General features: G+C 39.7%; 2 protein-coding genes across 3 annotated transcripts; both read left to right on the top strand.

The window, feature by feature from the left end:
• Nucleotides 1-2,382: 2,382 nt before the first annotated feature.
• LOC115779073 (regulator of G-protein signaling 21) lies at nt 2,383-6,379 on the top strand. 2 transcript variants are annotated; one of them, XM_030727533.1, is made up of 5 exons: nt 2,383-3,510; nt 3,611-3,711; nt 3,799-3,840; nt 3,941-4,107; nt 5,835-6,379. In XM_030727533.1, the coding sequence occupies exons 1-5, from the start codon at nt 3,434-3,436 to the stop codon at nt 6,018-6,020; spliced, it is 573 nt and encodes a 190-aa protein (XP_030583393.1). In that variant the 5' UTR covers nt 2,383-3,433; the 3' UTR covers nt 6,021-6,379. The 2 variants fall into 2 exon arrangements, 1 of the variants encoding a protein (XP_030583393.1); XR_004019888.1 differs by lacking the exon at nt 5,835-6,379 and having other exon boundaries at nt 2,596-3,510; nt 3,611-3,703; nt 3,786-3,840; nt 3,941-4,079.
• A 7,060-nt stretch (nt 6,380-13,439) lies between these two features.
• Nucleotides 13,440-16,449, top strand: LOC115779368 (regulator of G-protein signaling 21-like). Its single transcript, XM_030727991.1, has 5 exons — nt 13,440-13,667; nt 14,046-14,105; nt 14,406-14,470; nt 14,605-14,771; nt 14,946-16,449. The coding sequence occupies exons 1-5, from the start codon at nt 13,450-13,452 to the stop codon at nt 15,132-15,134; spliced, it is 699 nt and encodes a 232-aa protein (XP_030583851.1). The 5' UTR covers nt 13,440-13,449; the 3' UTR covers nt 15,135-16,449.
• Nucleotides 16,450-17,109: the final 660 nt, after the last annotated feature.

Genomic DNA, 17,109 nt, shown 5'->3' with positions numbered 1-17,109 from the left:
GCTCTCATGGGTGAAGTTTGGCTTTGAGGGTGGAGAAGAAGCTTTCCAGCACCTTTGGATTTCCAATTCAGTTCTGAAAGAGCAAAGACACAAACTACAATGATGTATGAAGCGGAAATGTTTGATTGTTGCTGCAGCACAAAACAGGTTTATAAACTGAATCAGTAACAAAATTATGGTGTTGAAAGTAAGTAGCCTGATGATTCTAGATTAGTGACTCCAAAGCAGGCTGAGTCAAAACCTGAGATGGAGACTGGGTTTGTTTAAAGCTGAGGACAGTGAATCAGTCCCTGCTCACTGACAGGATTCCCAGAGTCTGGAAGCTTCTCCATGATGGGAATGTAATACACTGCAAGTTTCAGCTCATTCTCAGGTGCTGGCAGGTTTCATGGATCCTCGTGTTTGTCACAGAGGATTAAAGGCAGCCAGACTTTCAGTTTTATGTGTGTAGCGCCAAATCACAACAGTCACCTCAAGGCTCTTTCCACAGAGGAGCTGAAGGCTCTGCATCCCATTCTACTCTTAAGTATCATAGGAACCACAAGTAAGCCAGCAGTCTGAAGTATAAACAGACTGCTCTTTGTTTAAATAGTGAATATAAGAAACTTGCAAATATAAGGTTTGTTTACAGTGAATATAAAGAAATCACGGGAACCTCCCCAGCAGTCTAGGCCTATAGCAGCATAACTAAGAGAGGCTTCAGGGTCACCTGATCCAGCAACTGTGTTCAGACCAGTATCATTTTATTTTACATTGTGATAACCCTGGGTCAGTTCAGTGCAGATTAAATGAAGCACTGTACTCGCAGATATTGAATATGGATGCACTGAAGCTCATCAGGATATTTATTTGGAATCTGTGGCTGAAAATAATCATTTTACTTAACTAGTAAGTCCAGAAGCTCATATTTCTGTCATAACATTGTTTAAATAGTGAACGCTTTCCTACGATATCCGCTAACATTTGCACAGAAAATTTAAGCTAGCGTCTCAAAGACGGCAAAACCCGCAATAATCTCTACAAATGCATCTCAGAGTTGGGATATCAGCGCTCTCTTACACCACATTAATCTAATTTCAAGTGCTTATTGAACTCACGGCCGTAATAATATCACTATATAAACGCTGTCCATTGAAATCCTCTTACCTGAACACTGCAGCATCCGCCGGAAGTCAGCGAGCATGGCTTCTGTAGTCCTTCTTCTGTAGTCCTTCGTCTGTAGTCCTTCTCTGTCAGTGATCCTCCGTTAGAACGATAACTACCTTCTCGACTGACTACGAGGTGCAGACGGCCCTTGCTGGCCCATATTTACAGGCCTGAAAACCGCTAATAAAGTCAGTAATTACCTGATAACATCCGAAGCGGGTGAACTAATGCAATTAGCTGGACAGCAACGGGAATACGCGTGACCATGGTTACGGCCGATGGGGTGATGGGTACTGTAGTTCATTTATTTATTCATCGTTGGTTCATGGATTTAACGCAGAGGGAAAACGGCTTCAGACCACGGAACTCACAGAAAAAAATTGGACACCGAATATAGCACTAACCATAAACACGTAAATATAAATTTAGACCTAAAAAGCCCCACAAATGTCATCGTTACAACCATAAGCAGCACCCCACATTAAATGAAACGAGGAGAAATTCATGTCAAAAGGAAAAGTGGCGGTTAAGGATCGCAATTAAAGGCATAATTCAGCTTCTGAGCTTCCAGTTCAAAAGAAAAGGGGGGAAAAAAGGGGGACAGGGGCAAAAAAAAAAAAAAAAAAAACTATACTGCAGCTTAGAAGCCGTGCTCAGAGGCACGAACTTTATCCCACTGCATTTCAGGCAGGTTAGAAGTCGTGCCGAGTAACACGAAAAAAAGAGGGAATTCGTGTTCATGAGCACGAATCAATAGATTAAATTTCGTGACTACTGCACGAACTGCCGTGAGACCGGGTTGGCTCAGCGCAGCACCGCTTCTTTTTTAACCTACTGTATTTATTTACTTATTTAGTTAAAAGATGAAGTGAAACAAAGGAATCTTTTGGTGATTCGCAATGGAAATGTGTGAAAGGTCATACTGACAAAAATTTTAGGCATCTATTTTAGGTTTTCAAAACTTGATACTTCACCAAAACTTTTTTGAATCACAGAACTCAACGTTTTGTTAAGAAGGCGCCACCTTTTGGTGACAGTCTACAATTGAGGGAAAGGGGTGTGTTCATGCTGGAAAGTAGATACGCCCAGGAGAAGGAGGGGGACTTCCAGCCCGACGACAGCCGGACGTCGGCCAGCTGGGGGCTGGACTTCAGCTGGCCGACGTCTGGCTGGATGCGGCAACATTAGGTGGCTGCATCTGTAGACCCTCTCTACACGCTGTAGCTGCATATCATCAACATTGTCAAAAATATGTGAGTGGATCACTGTTAAAAACTGTTAACATTCATCACTGCAGCCATTGTGTCCAGGCTTGTCACCTATGCCCCCCCCTTCCCCCCAATGAACTCCTTGGCACATTTTCCTCTACTCTTCAACCAATTTGCATTAAACCTGGTAATAGTATCATTACCTTCATTAGCTACTCGCTGTCCTCCTCCATCCATTGGTGGAATTCCCATACCTGTTCTCTCTATGTAACCTCAATACCCACAAAAACTGACACAAATACAGGACCCAATCCCTGTTTTACTGCACATTTACATCCCCAGCCAGGCAACTTTTCTCTTTCTTTAAGATGATGGGTCATCTCTGCTGGTGGTTACTCACGGTCTGCTCCACAAAAGAAGCTCTTTTGTTTTGCTGCTTATTAAGTTCCTCGTGGTCAATCAGTGCCTTTGATGTGCCATGAATTCCCACTATCTGGAAACTACACAAAATGACTGAAGTTCCCTTTGACAAAAGTTTTAAGGCTTTTCTGGGGGGATGAGCTCATGCAAAGAACTAAACTTTAACATTAATTCATGACTTCTCTCCAGTTGCATATTGTAACAACAAAGTATGATTGTCACAAGATCCAGTGGCATACCTGGACTTGCGTCAGCATAACATTTGTGAACTACTGGTTTGTCATAGGTAGCGTCCCTTGAATTTCTATACAGACATGCAAAACATAAAAAGGCAAATGCTCATATTGACATATATGCACTACATGAACATCACGTAGTCAGTCATCAAAATTCCTGTTTTCCAGAAATTTGAGTAAAGGAAGACATGCTCTCCCGTAGGAATTTTACAGCTGTGAGTCAGTGATTAGGGTAGCTGAGTCTAACAAGAGTCGTCTGTATTCTTATCCAATTGGCATTTACTTACAGGTACCAGCAGGCCCATAGCGTCATAGGTATACTGTTCCTGGCAGTTTAAGCACAAGCCTGGGAGGGAACAGTGCATTTTTTACACATATCACAGTGGGCTATTGTATCTCCCTACAGGAAATTACGGATGTTAAATGCCCAAACTCTTGTTTTCAAGGATTCGATTTTACGAATTTAAGGATTTAATGCCCAACATAAAGCGGCCAAGAAGGTAAGCCAAGCAAACTAATTATCCTGAGTAAGGTTTGCATTTGTAAACTTTACATTAACAAACATATTGAACTTGATTTTTTTTGTTGTCATTTTTAAAGAACTGACATTGTACTGAACCCGAGGCGTAAGACAGACATCCAGTGCATCAGTGTACATAAACGTAATGATGAGATGTATCCTTCAAACCTCAGGTATTATAAGTTTGGCACTGTTAACTATCTTGTGCTGCTGCATATGAGAAAGAAAAATAATAGTCAGCTCTTTTTGTTACAGTTGCCAGACTGATCACAACATCACCTGACTCTGGAAAAGCTGCTAAAGGATAAAAGTAAGAAATGTTGCTCTTCATAAAATTGACACTTATGATTCTACAAATAACTTTTATATAATGAATAATTCTGTATGTTTAACCCTTTCCCTTTTTGCAGAGTATTTAGCAGCATTCCGCTCATTTCTGAAGTCTGAGTTCAGTGAGGAAAACATCGAGTTCTGGCTGGCATGTGAAAACTTTAGGTTGACCACCTCACCAGAAGAGCTTCGATGGAGAGCAGAGGAGATCTACAAGGAGTTCATCCAGCCTACAGCCTGCAGAGAGGTCAGTTTGCCAACAAATGGTTCATGCTTAAAAGAACAAATAGCATTCTTTGCCCTTTTGTGTAACTTTGTAAACTATACATAATCCCAAATATAAACAGCGTTTTATCAAACCAACATTACAGAAGCAGGGAAAGTATGTTTTATGTACAGCACTTTGGTCAGTGGTTGCTGTTTTTAAAGTGCTTTATAAATAAACTTGGCTTGGCTTGGCTTGGCATCAGCACAAAAACTGCAAAAAGCATTCACAAAGTCAGTGAAGCAATTTGGATGACTACCAAATGTCACAACTGCTTCTGGTGCTTTAGTACAGTACATGCTATACAGTTTTTCAGGGAAGATGCTCTGAAGTGTCTGGGGTGAGGTTCTGTAGTGTTTCATTAAATCCAAATATGGCAGCAACTTTGCTCCAATGTGAACCATAGACAGTGTGTAAAACATATATGAAGCCAGTAAGACTTCACCCATTGGTTTGTGGTATGGATGTTACCAGAACTGATACTTATACTACCTTTCTATTCCAAAATCAAGAAAACATGAGGAAACTTTTTTTTCAGTTTTTTTTTGTATCGTAGGTAACGAGTTTGAAATTCTGGTACTGGTGGCAGTAATTTTGTGGACTCTTCAACATAAGTATTCTGGCTATTTAGGAGTCAGGTGTGACCATATTTGAGCAAGAGGAGGGAATCTTAAGTTACCAGCTATTGCTAGCGGGCTCGGTTAGCGAGCTGCAATCATAAATTTAAATACTGTCTCATTATACAGGCTGTACCTCACAGCAGGCCGTGTTATGTGTCAGGTAATTCCTTTGAAATCCTCTAAAAGGCACTAACAGCACAAACACAACGGAGCGGTCCAGTTCAGTAACCCCAATTACAGAAGGTAAGGCCTACAGCTGCTGGTGACAGGAAAAGCAGTCACACACCTCACTCCAGTATCCAGATGAATGAGCTATTTTAAAATGCATCCATCCTACAGTAGTTATGAAGGAGGAATCTATCCATAGAGAATAAAGCAGTTTGTTGTTCCAGGCTGTAAACATGTTTTTAAAGATCTCTTCTTGGACTCTATGGGGAACTACTTACGTGGCCATTCATGGAATTGCAGCTTTTGGTTTTTCCACATTGGTTTCTTTTTTAGCTTCAGAACTTGCAACTTGATATGAGCTCATAAAATCTTTGAAATCTATTTTAAAGATCGACATTTAGATACTCAAGGCTTTCTTTAATTTCTCTGCCAGAACCCTCCCAAAGGCATCAATAAAGTTTAATCGAATCTAATCTCTAATCTAAGGTTCAACTTGGAAATCCTAAGCATTCAGCTAAATATTTTATATATTATTTAATGTTTCATTGAAAGAATGAACTATTTTATCATTAATGAACTATATCATCATTATTTATTTTTTGCTTAATGAGTAGGGTTTGGCAAAAAAATTACTAACATAGATTAGTACATAGAGAGACACATCAACATCTGATGACGAGTGTTCAGATTCATCTTTCTTTTGTTAAAAATGTCACCCAAGGATTCAGAGGTTTTCTTAAATAATAAGGGATATTATTTAAGAAAATGCCTCTTCGGTTCACATTTGAGTTATTTTGGATTTAACTTTAAGCATATTTTTACAGATGGCCGACAAACTTAACCAATATTTGGACACTTGCTATAACCTGATTCTACATTACACAATGATATGTTGACATCTCATATTTGTTTCTTCCTTAGATCAATGTAGACCACCATGTAAGAGAGAAGATCAAGAAGGCGCTGGAGAAACCGAGCCTTTCCTGCTTTGATGAGGCGCAGAAACATGTTTACCTGCTGATGGAAAGAGACTCTTGCCCCAGATTCCTGCATTCAGATGCCTACCTGAGTCTAAAGCGCAAATCCAGGACTCTGTGGTACCTTTAGAGAAAGTTGTGATTCCTGCTTTCTATTCTGCTGCTCTGAAAAGTTATTTCACACCAGATCAAATGATTTTTTGTTTCGCTCTAGAACCAAACTCAACTTTTCAACTGTGTGCAACATCAGTCTTTTCCTATCATTCTTTTTGTACTGATGAAATGCCATGGACTGTAATAAAACAAGGCAAACAATGACAGAAAAGTAATGTGAGTGCAGATATGTATGTATAAAGAATGCTGTTGGTATGTGTTAGTACTTTAGATGACTGTGTGGAGTTCAAGGTTGTTTGAAATGCTGTATGTATTAACTGAAAGTCTAAGTATGTTAAGGTTGTAAATAAATGGGTTCTGATGTGAAAAAATTGTGACTTCTTCCCCAAATTTGGCTAATTTTCAGCCAGTAATTGCAGTCAATCATCATCTATAGCTATTCTGACCATTTCCATATGGTCAGAATTTATATTTATCTGACTGACTAACTGGAGACATGGGGAAGGGCATGAGTCAAAAAAAAAAAAAAAGGAGAACAGTTTCCACAGCTCACCCAGCAAAGAGATTCTGTTTTCAGTCACATGTCTGCTATATCCTTTAATTAGGTGTGGGGATGACTCTGTACACCAGCACTGGGGTTTACCAAACTGGAAAAAAGTAACCCCACAGTAACCCTTGATCCCGCTCTGTTCTGTAAATGGCCTTATTCCTAAAAATTGTGCCTTAAAAAGGAGTACGGAGGAAGCTAATAATAACTCAAGGGGCTTAAATGACAACACAAGAGTCATCAGACAACCTGATGCGTAACAGATCAGCCCTCAATGCGCTGCCTTGTTAGGGGAATAATCTCATCACCCACAGACAATGACTGGGGGGGAAATATGTGTGAAAAAAAGCCAGAAAGAGTAGTCTGGGTAAGGTTTATTCACATGAAAATGGAGAGATGCGTATTTAAAGCAATTCCACTTTATTAAAGATTTATGTCATATTGATATCTACTGATGGCCTGATCTCATTAAAACTAAGCAGATTTTCCAACCATGATGAATGATGAATACCGTGGTGCTAAAAAAAGAACTAGACAAATCTGTTCATCACTTCAAGATCTGGTGATATGGGTACAGTAGATCATATTTTCCAAACATGTAAGCGCTTCATACTGTTACTCAAAAGAGTATTTAAACCTTTTGTGGTGAAAGACTAATAGCTGAATGACTGGAAAGTTTCAAGCTCTTCACAGAGAGTTTCTTCTTAGTGAAAACAAACTATGAAGTCCACTTGTTTTATAGTTGCAGTATGAATAAAGAAGCCCTCTATCTCTATTTTTTTTTTTTATGTTGCTATCAGGGTAAAGATTAAACTTCTATGCTTAAACCTCACATTTTTTTCTGTTACCTAGTTTATTTTAACCTGTTAACTGGTCGCACCCAGTCTATTTTCAGTGATTCCCTCACACACCCAAAATAAATAAATGGTATATCTAAAAAAAAAAATGTTACAGTAAATGTAAACACTTCATATACACACAGACTAAAAAACACAATCCTCCCAATGGTCTCTCGCTGATACACAACTTACATTCGGAAACACTACATACGTCCCCACAGACAGGACTTGACGGGACGTTGCCAGTCAGAAGGTTAAACTTCCACTTCAACATGACACAAAGAAAGTAAATGGCAGTGGCATCTAAGCACATCCCAGTCTGCTATTCAGATGACTTAGCCACTAAAGACAACAGCCAACAGATTGGTCCTTCAAGTGTAGCCTTAGTTTTCTTGTTTTATTCACTAGTCATTAGATATAAATGCAGGTGGATTTTAAAAAGCTAAGAAAGAGCTAAGTTGTCAGACAAAAACCTAAGGTTTTGGGTGTTGCCTTCCATACAAACTATTTACTTGGCTGTAAGAAAGCTTGCTCAGATACTGCTTGGACAACAAGGGAAACAGAAACCATACACTGGACATAAAAGAAGAACATCACTTATGGGGATGAAACATGAAGCTAATGCAGAAGTGAGTTAAAACAGCATTTTTTTCCTAATGGCCAGCAGAAATCCCATTGTATAGAAATGTATGGGAAAATGACCCTTTGACTCCCTCGATGTTCAGTAAACATTTTCTATGGATTCAGGCACTAGTTTGAAGTCTTCCTCAACACAACATGATATTCCTTTTGTAAATTATGATTCTCATGAGAGTGAAAAAAAGGATGACAAAGCAGGGTATGTTGAGACTGATAAGTTGTTATCATCAGCTTAAGAGCACCTCACTCATTTCATCCAATTTCAAACTATCAAGTCGGCCACAGCTTCACAACAGGACCTCATGTACCAATTAGTCATCTTTTACAGTCTCTGACAGAAAAAAGTTTCTGGCACCAAAATACTTCAGACAGAAGTGTCTTTATAGAGGTACATCCACTCATACCATTTTTCTAAGGTACTACTGACTGTAACTCTGTCGTTTAAAAATTACGACTGTAACCTTAGACAGCTGGTTTTCAGAGGATGCACTTAATGGACTTTAAGACCGGAGACTGTGTTTTGGATCCTTAACCCTTTATAGGGCACTCACTGAAATACTGTAAAATTCAAAATTTCAACCTTAGAGTGTTACTGGAGGACATAACAAGACTTAATTACTTTTGTGACATTTTTCAAAATGTTTTATTTTCATGTAGAAAATCAAGGTCAGTGAAGTTGCCATCTTTGGTTCCTTGACTGTAAGTGATTAAAAAAGAAATTCCAAGAAGCGTTCATATTAAAAAAATACAAGAAAAATACATATATTTTGAAAGGAACACGCATTTTAGAACATTACAACATACAAATGTTAACTTTATACAACATTAGGCAATTTCTTCATGATCACATTCTTCAAGACCACATGCCTCCTAACATCACTGAGGTGCGGGATTGGTGTCTTATATAAAATGTGCTGAAATTACCAAAAATAGTCATTTGCCTTATAAAGGGTTACGCTCATAAGCTTAAAAGAAAAGTACGTTTTCACAGGTTAAAAAACTTTTTTGAAGCTGAACAAAATCCATTGTGTGCTATGAAAAGTTTGATAATTCTATAACTGTATGTGGATACTGTAGGAAAAAAGTACTGGCGAAACTGTATGGGTGTGTTTTTGGATGTAATTTTGGGCTCAGACTATTTGCAGGTGTTTAGACGTACGTCAGAAAACTGAGCACTCTGGGGTGTCAGGGGTTGTTCCTGATAACTGACAAAGGTCTCACATCTCCTCCATCACATGGTACACTACTCTTCACACACAATCTGTCCCTGTTTTCTCATAGCCCACAACCGTTACCATGGTAGCAAAAAGGAAGTGAGTACTGCTGATGGCACAGTGTTAGTCAAGACAGTTGCAGTTGAAGGAACTTTACTATGAGATCTGGATGCTAAAGTCTTGAATGTTAATCCTTATACACTGATGTGTTTCTCCACATTGTAAATGCAGACAGAGAATGGAGCTTTCACCTCTCAGTGTTTGGTGACTCGTCGTAACGCCTCAGTACTTATAACCGTGTTTGGGCAAAAGAGGGAAAGCAGCATCAGTGAGGCAAAGCCTAAGGGTAGATTATAACAGGGCAGCCTATGGCATCAGGTTTCGAGCAGTGGAAGCTTTCAAAAAGCATCAAAAAGGCTTCAAATTCCCCAGTTAAGAACCAAAGTAAGCATCAACTTAAATGTGTGAAACACACTTGCTTTGGGCTTTCACACCTCTTACAGTAAATCTGTTCATGCTACCAAAAATAATAAGATTCCAGAGTCGCTTTTTTTTGCCTGGTTTCGTGTAATTTGCTACAGTGTCAATGCAAAGCTGCTTCTATTGACTTTGCAAAAAATGAAAATACATTTCTGTGTTATGTGGCCAAGGATGAGCAGAATAAAGCACCAACATCCTCTCTCAGCACAAAACGAGTAGAAAGTCTTATGCAACATGTGAAGGCAGAGGCAGATGGTGTGACTCAGCACTGTCACACTCCAAGCTAGGGTCTGAATTGCGGTGCAAGGCAGTGGGCTACATTTGCAGGGAATTTGATCTGTTTTTGCTCTAAATGTAAACCTACCGTAGGGATCTATTGTCAGTACATTGGTTGGAGTTGTGTGTCATGATAACCCTGAGTGCCCTTGCTTGTGTAATTTCAGAGGCTCACAGTATAAATGCATAAAAAATAAGATTCGACAGCTACACAGACATAGGAGAAGTGTTACTATTTCTAGTATAATTGTTTTTGGACTAAAATGGCTTATTTAGTGGCTGGGTTATTACAAAGTTCTGCAACTCTGCAGGTCAAAAGTCATGCTAGATTAAAAGCAAACACCAACTTGTGTCCAACTGATCACTCAGCAGGTGCTGGTGGAAGAGTGCAGAGTGTTCAAGCCCAAGCCCATGGTCAGGACCATGACCAGGATCATGCTTGTCTTTTTTTGTGACAACTCAGACTGTGCTACTCAGTCTGAGGCATACAGGGAAATTTTTTACTGCACACCACCTGAATTCCCAGCACGGGCCAGTACAGTACACACAGGAGGAGGTCCTATGTGGAACCCAGATCTAGAAGCGCTCCAGGCAGATGGAAACTAAAAATATCAGCCTCTCGGGAAGAATTCCAGTGCTCAGGGATGTTTTTTGATTTTTAATTTTTTTTATAAGTGGACTCCCAAAGCTTTAAGACCACACGTTATACAGTTGTGGTCAGAAGTTAACATACACTCAAGTGCATGAATGTAATTTGGGGCTTTTAAGGATTTCTTTGAACTGTTCTTTTTTCTAGGGTGGAATAATTGTACCGCATACATCTTTAATGACTTTAAAAAGTGCACAAGTGCAAATTATAAATACTGGCTCAAGTATATACAGGCACCCCCACTAATATTTTGGTAAATGTCCCTAGGCAAGTTGCACCTCGATCAGACACTTTTGGTAGCCATCAACAAGCTTCTGGCATAATTCTGGATGTTTGACCAGTCTTCTTGGCAGAATTGATAGAGTTCATTTGAATTGGTTGGTTTCCTGGCAAGTGTAGTTCACAAATTTTTAACAGGATTGAGGTTGGGGCTTAGGGAAGGCAAAATTAATGTTAGCCTGCTTTATTCATTCCAAAACCAGTTTTGATGTGTGTTTGGGATCATTGTTCTGTTGGAACACCCAATTGTATCAAAGTTTCAACTGTCCAGCTTTTGACTCGAGGTAAAGTTGAAGAATTTGGAATTTGAATTTGGCAGTTCTACTTCTTCATTATTCCATCCACGTTGTACCAGTACCACTGGCAGCAAAACAGCCCCAAAGCATGATGCTACCATCAAGACGCTTGTCAGTTGGTCCAGTATTCTTAGACTCATCTCATTTTCCCAAGTTGTTTCAATCTACAATTCTCCCTCTTGGATCATCACTGAGTTCCTTGAACCTTCCCATTGTTATTGGTATTGGGCAAACCAATGAGCACAGTCAAAGAAATTCTTTTTCTGCTGGCAAAGAGAAACTACCAATTGCAGTCACTAATAAGAAGTTAATAGACTTTGGCCATGTCAAATTAAAACACATTGTAGAGCCTACATCACCACTTATTTAAAGGATTTAAGAGAATGTATGTATATATTTGATCCTGTATGTATACTTATGACCCTGTGTGGATTTGTTTTTTTCAAGTCATTAAAGACATATGCTGTATAATGATTCCATGGAAAAACAACAGTTCACAAAGAAATCATTAAAAGCCCAAAACTACCACAACATTCATGCCCACGATGACCACAGTTGCATTAGCACGGCCACCATTTGTCTATCCAAATTATTCTGACTTCCATCTTGAAGTGTGTTTCAAACAAGGAGTTTGTTGGATCAACATAACAGCATTTGAAGCCTTGACTGACAACACCTGGAGTGTGTGTGTGTGTGTGTGGGGGGGGGCTTCTTACAGCAATAATTTTAGCACATTTACACCCAGCAGTTGGCCAGCCGTGCAAATAAAGTTTGCAAAGTTTTAAAGTTTATGCACACAAGGCCGAGAATGCCTTCTGGCGTTTACTCTACTAAAGAGTGTGCTGTTCTCATCCAACCATTTGTTCCAAACAGTTTACTTACAACCTTTAGATGTAGCTGAAAGACAAACACATAAATTAGTTTACCTTTAAGATAAGAGCTGAAGATTGATTTCCCACAGCTCGTTTCTGTGCGACAATTATCAGCAGAAACGTCTACTTAAACGCCAGAAAAAATATCTGTTCTAGATCAACGCAGAATTGAAAGGAACATGAAATGTGAAGGGTCAACACTACTAACGCTAATTTCAGCTAATGTTAGTTCTTGCCAAGACACCGTCCAGTTCACTACAAGTTCTCACACCACAACTACAAGTTCTGGCCGACCCCAGTTGTTTCTCCTCGCTCCGCGTCTGTTCCCTGTCACTCGAACAAATAACAGGCTCCAATCTAAAGCACTGTGGTCCTTCAAATATGCATGGGTCTCTGACATTGGCAATGACATGCTCATTACTGTAGTACTTGACCTTGCTGGATGTCTCTTTTTTGTTTGATTTGATGTTACACTTTCATTTTAAGGTTAAATAAGCCAAAAAATGTAGGTGTACTGTAAGTCTATATTCTTTCTACTTCTTTCTTTAGTCTAAAAATCCTGTCCTCCCTTTTGAGGCATTTCCAAGCCTTTCTATATTTTGTGGAGATATTTGGCATTAGATTAAAGCTACAACCCACTTTTTTTTGTTTTACATCAGTCTTACCTACCATATAAGGATTTCAGTCTTCAGTTTGACCATGCTGGAAGGCTTCAATAATATAGTAATAACTCTGTGGTTGAAAGATGAGAGTGGTCATGATATGATGTTCTGACAGACTTTCTGGCTTCCTGTAGCCTTGCGGAGCCTCTCTGTTGCAATCAATTTGCTGTTTCCTCTTTCTCACTCCTGGCTGTGGCCTTGTGTCGCGCGCATTTCCGCCACATCTTGATGAATTTCCCTTTGTGGGATCAATAAATGTTAAAGATGGAAGACAGAAGGACAATCAGAAAAAAATTTGCTTTCAACAGGCTTCGCTTTTCCATCCCATTGAATGGACTCACTACACAGACAGCATGCGAAGGTCACAATTTGCCTATCGGAGTCACTGTTACTGTCATTTGCATCTGTGCTGGCAGACTAAAAATAATGGGAACACAGCAAGCTTTCAGCCACAGTGAGTGCTGTTTGTTTGGCCGGTCCAGATAGGAGGCGGGAAGGAGCTGCAACAGCAGAAGGGAAGGAAAAGAAGCAGAGACATAATAGGGAGTAAGGCATCAAGCCGAGGGAGGCGTGCGTGCACAGCACAGTGTGAGTATGTGTTGTTTCGAACTGTGAGGTAGGAGGAGAGGAGGAACAGGAGAGGGAGGGAGGAGGAGGAGGAAGGGGTGCTTCCTCTTTAGTTTGAGCTTCTGATGTATCCCATCAACCCCAGACCGTCAGCAACAGGAAGCCTTGGTATAAAAAGCTGCATTGCAGGGGGAACCCTCCTAAGTGTCTCTCAGCCACAGCATGACCAAGACCGAGAGCCCGAGAGTGGACTTAATAAAACAATGCCAAGCTTAATCGTCGAACCACCCAACACACAGTGCTTCATCATGGACAGAGATGACAGGAAGAGAAACAAAAACATGTGAGTGAAACTTTGACTTTAACGCCGAGCTGGGCTTTCCAGCAAGCGTGCTGACTGGGTGCGTGCTGAAAAATTTTTGAGCTTTTTAATAGCATGGTTTTGCTTTATGAAATCTCATGAAAAGCAAATATATATATATATATATATATATATATATATATATATATATATATATATATATATATATATATATATATATATATATATATACTTTATAGTATCTCCTGAAAATAGCTATTAATTTGATATAACTCGACAAGTTACTGTCTTTTCTTAACACCAGCACTCCTAACATGCTTTGACAGATTCACTGGAAGCTAATCTAAGAGAAGTAAACACAGCAGGGATATATTCATATATTTCTTATTCCCTACACAGTGGAAAGAACTTTATGTGCCGGCTCCAGTGCATGTTCTCACACTCCTCCAGCTCTGAGAGGTAAGGAGACTTATGGAGTGTTTTGCATACATTTCAGTTTTAAAATAGCCAGCCTGCAGCTATCATTTCCATCTATGGCATCATGAAAGGATTCAAATGATCCTGAGACACCATGTTTGCTTTGGCATAGCGCACACATCACGCCGGCAGATCCCAGGGTTCTGCATTTTTGTATGAATACGATAAGCCCATCTGCTATGCTTTCTTGATTAGTGTGCTTCTGTGTGACTTGCAGCCTTTACAGCTTCACTTTACTCAAATTTGATTCTGTTAAGTAATCCAACTTGCATTCTCTCCCAGCAGGCTAAGTTTAGAAGATACCCAACAATGGTCACAGTCACTGGAAAGGCTTCTCGAGTCTAAATGTAGGTTTCTTTTCCCCTGAGAGTGAGAATGCTGCTAGAACAATATTATGTTTGTGAGAATGAGAGTTTGGATGGAGTAATTGGTTTTTAAATAAAAGCTGAAAATGGGGTTGCTTTTCGTCGCTTCCTCTCAGATGGACTGGCTACTTTTCGCAACTTTCTCAAATCCGAATACAGCGACGAGAACATCGAGTTCTGGCTCACGTGTGAGGACTACAAGAAGATCAAGTCTTCATTCCGAATGTCTTCAAGAGCCAAGAAGATTTATGAGCAGTTCATTAAAGCAGAGTCGCCTAAAGAGGTAACTCACAAAAGACTTTAGAGCCACACACAGGCACTGTTTCCCTTATATACTGAAATCTTTATACATGAGTACAGGCAGGCTCTCAAAGAGCAGAAATGCCAGCTCAAATGTTGAATCTTGCATCTCTTTCTCTTGGCTCAAATCTTCTCATTCCTGTCTGTGTCATTCCAGATCAACATCGACTATCACACCCGAGAGCAGATCAAAAGGAACGTCAAGACTCCCACCATGCACTGTTTTGACGACGCTCAGAAGATCGTTTACGGGCTGATGGAAAGAGACTCTTACCCGCGGTTCCTCCGCTCGGACATTTATAGAACTCTTCTGGAGAGCCTCGCTGCCGACGCCACGAATGGATGAAAAGCGCAGTCAGAGGAGGAGAGAGAAAAGACATAAAACCCGTAACTGGAATGTTTGAGCTCCTTCAGGAGGAAGGACCGATGACAAAGAAGGAAGAAGGGCCGACTGGCGTGACACAAGCACACACCCGGAGGCCTCGTGCCTCAGTATCCAGAATCAAACCGTGCCCTCAGCCCCATCACGGAAGGACCCCTGCACCTAGCATCACACACCTGAGGACTATGTAAGATTAAGAAGCACAAGCAGCCTTCACGATAATAACCACAAAGTGTGTGTGTGTGTTTGCACTGGGATAACGAGTTTGTGTGCGTAAATTTGACAGTGAATGAATCAGTGGGCTGACTGATTCTCGGTCTGACTCTACAGCTGCGTAAGCAAACCATTCAATAGACGCCCTTTGGCCTTCTTTGCAAACGTGTTTCCTATGCAGATAAAGATAGAGGATGTAAGATGTAACGGTCACGCTTGAGAAACTGCGTGTGTGTGTGTGCGTTTGAGAGAAAGAGAGAGAGAAATTAGGTGTAGCTTTTAACTGCCACTGATTCAGAATAAGCTGTCACGAAAGAGCTGGCCAATTATGGGATGACAGCACTACGGAAGACAACAAATCTATAGCAGACAGAAGATTCAATACTGATAAGTCATCCTCAGTAAAAGCATGCAGAAGGCCACTTAGCTCTGCAAGAGCCAGTCTTGGACACTTTCTTGTTTTTTTTTAATCTAGATTGCACCAATATGGGGTTTGAAAAACTGTTTTGTTTTTTTTTGTAGAGGTTATTTTGTGCCAACATTTAATATCTTCAAGGTTGTTTTCAAACTCCAAAAAAATAAAAGTAGTTTGTTACAATAAAAATAAGGATTAATAATATAGTTTTGTGATTACGTGAAACCTAATCATGTACGTTTTTTTGTGTGGAATCTGAACTTGCCGTTTATAGCCGCTGACGTGTAGCCTAACGCAGCAGCGCACGACGACCGGCCGAAAATCTAACCTGAGTCCTTACAGCGCTGAAATGTCATGAGTTGTGATTTTGTGTATTAAAGTTTTTGGCGTGGAATTTTTATAGAAATAGGATGTCTCACATTGCATGATGGGATGTTAAAACTCCTTTTATACCATGAGAAAAGGCCTGATTACTGATGTCCAAAGCACACTGTGTGAATGTACTCTTAGGGAGCTGATAGTTAACTTAAAAAGTTAAATGTTGTATTATTTATTATTCATTGTCACCATTTGAGTACAAAGTTTGCTGCAGTGTTAAAGTACTTGTTAAACTGTTAGTGATTTGAATTACATTAAATTATTTAAATTGCCTACCTGCAACCAAGTGGACTTTTTAGTAACATGCACCACCCTACAGTACAGGTTCTCCTCACTCATAATATAGCTTTTAGTTTTGTGGTCTGTTTAAAGAAGGCTGCTTTAAGTGAAAGAGATCCTAAGATGTTTCTTTTTAAAATGAATGAGATGTTTGCATACGGTAGTCTATAGTTATATGTTTAAAGCCATACTGCATCATATTAGTGTGGAAATATTAAGACTTATAGCCACTGCACCTATTGGACAGACTTTAAGCTCAGTCCTGCTAAGTGCCTGAATACATACCTAAGCGAGAGAGAGAGATGATTATGAAGGACAAGTGCAGATAAATAGTTATTCAGCTGACAAAATCCTTTCAAAGATTGGGGTTAGTGTTAACTTCTTAAAGTTTTAATTTCACTTTATGAAATTACATCAGAAAAAATACCCCTAAGATATCATCAGACAAAGATATTGGATCCTTGCAGTTTCCTGTTAACCTCTTTCTTTCTTTTTCTTTTTCTTTTTTATCACTGAAAGGCATCTGTTGACTAGAAAATTAAGCCCATAAGAGATGCGTGCTGTTTCAGAAACAGGAAGGCCCGGACTTCCAGTTTCTTGTGAAATCAGACATTGTGAGAAATGAGATTTTCTCTGCCTGACTTTGTATCTTCT

Source organism: Archocentrus centrarchus, chromosome 4 (genome assembly GCF_007364275.1).
Source record: "Archocentrus centrarchus isolate MPI-CPG fArcCen1 chromosome 4, fArcCen1, whole genome shotgun sequence".
NCBI classification, from domain to species: Eukaryota; Metazoa; Chordata; class Actinopteri; order Cichliformes; family Cichlidae; genus Archocentrus; species Archocentrus centrarchus.
This window is presented reverse-complemented; position numbering and strand designations above follow the sequence as displayed.

Coding starts and splice junctions, on each gene's coding strand:
- LOC115779073 (XM_030727533.1), top strand. CDS start 3,434: ATGCCCAAACTCTTGTTTTCAAGGATTCGATTTTACGAATTTAAGGAT. Junction 3,712..3,798: donor TTCAAACCTCAGGTATTATA/AGTTTGGCACTG, acceptor TGCCAGACTGAT/CACAACATCACCTGACTCTG. Junction 3,841..3,940: donor AAAGCTGCTAAAGGATAAAA/GTAAGAAATGTT, acceptor CCCTTTTTGCAG/AGTATTTAGCAGCATTCCGC.
- LOC115779368 (XM_030727991.1), top strand. CDS start 13,450: ATGTATCCCATCAACCCCAGACCGTCAGCAACAGGAAGCCTTGGTATA. Junction 13,668..14,045: donor AGGAAGAGAAACAAAAACAT/GTGAGTGAAACT, acceptor TTCCCTACACAG/TGGAAAGAACTTTATGTGCC. Junction 14,106..14,405: donor CACTCCTCCAGCTCTGAGAG/GTAAGGAGACTT, acceptor ATTCTCTCCCAG/CAGGCTAAGTTTAGAAGATA.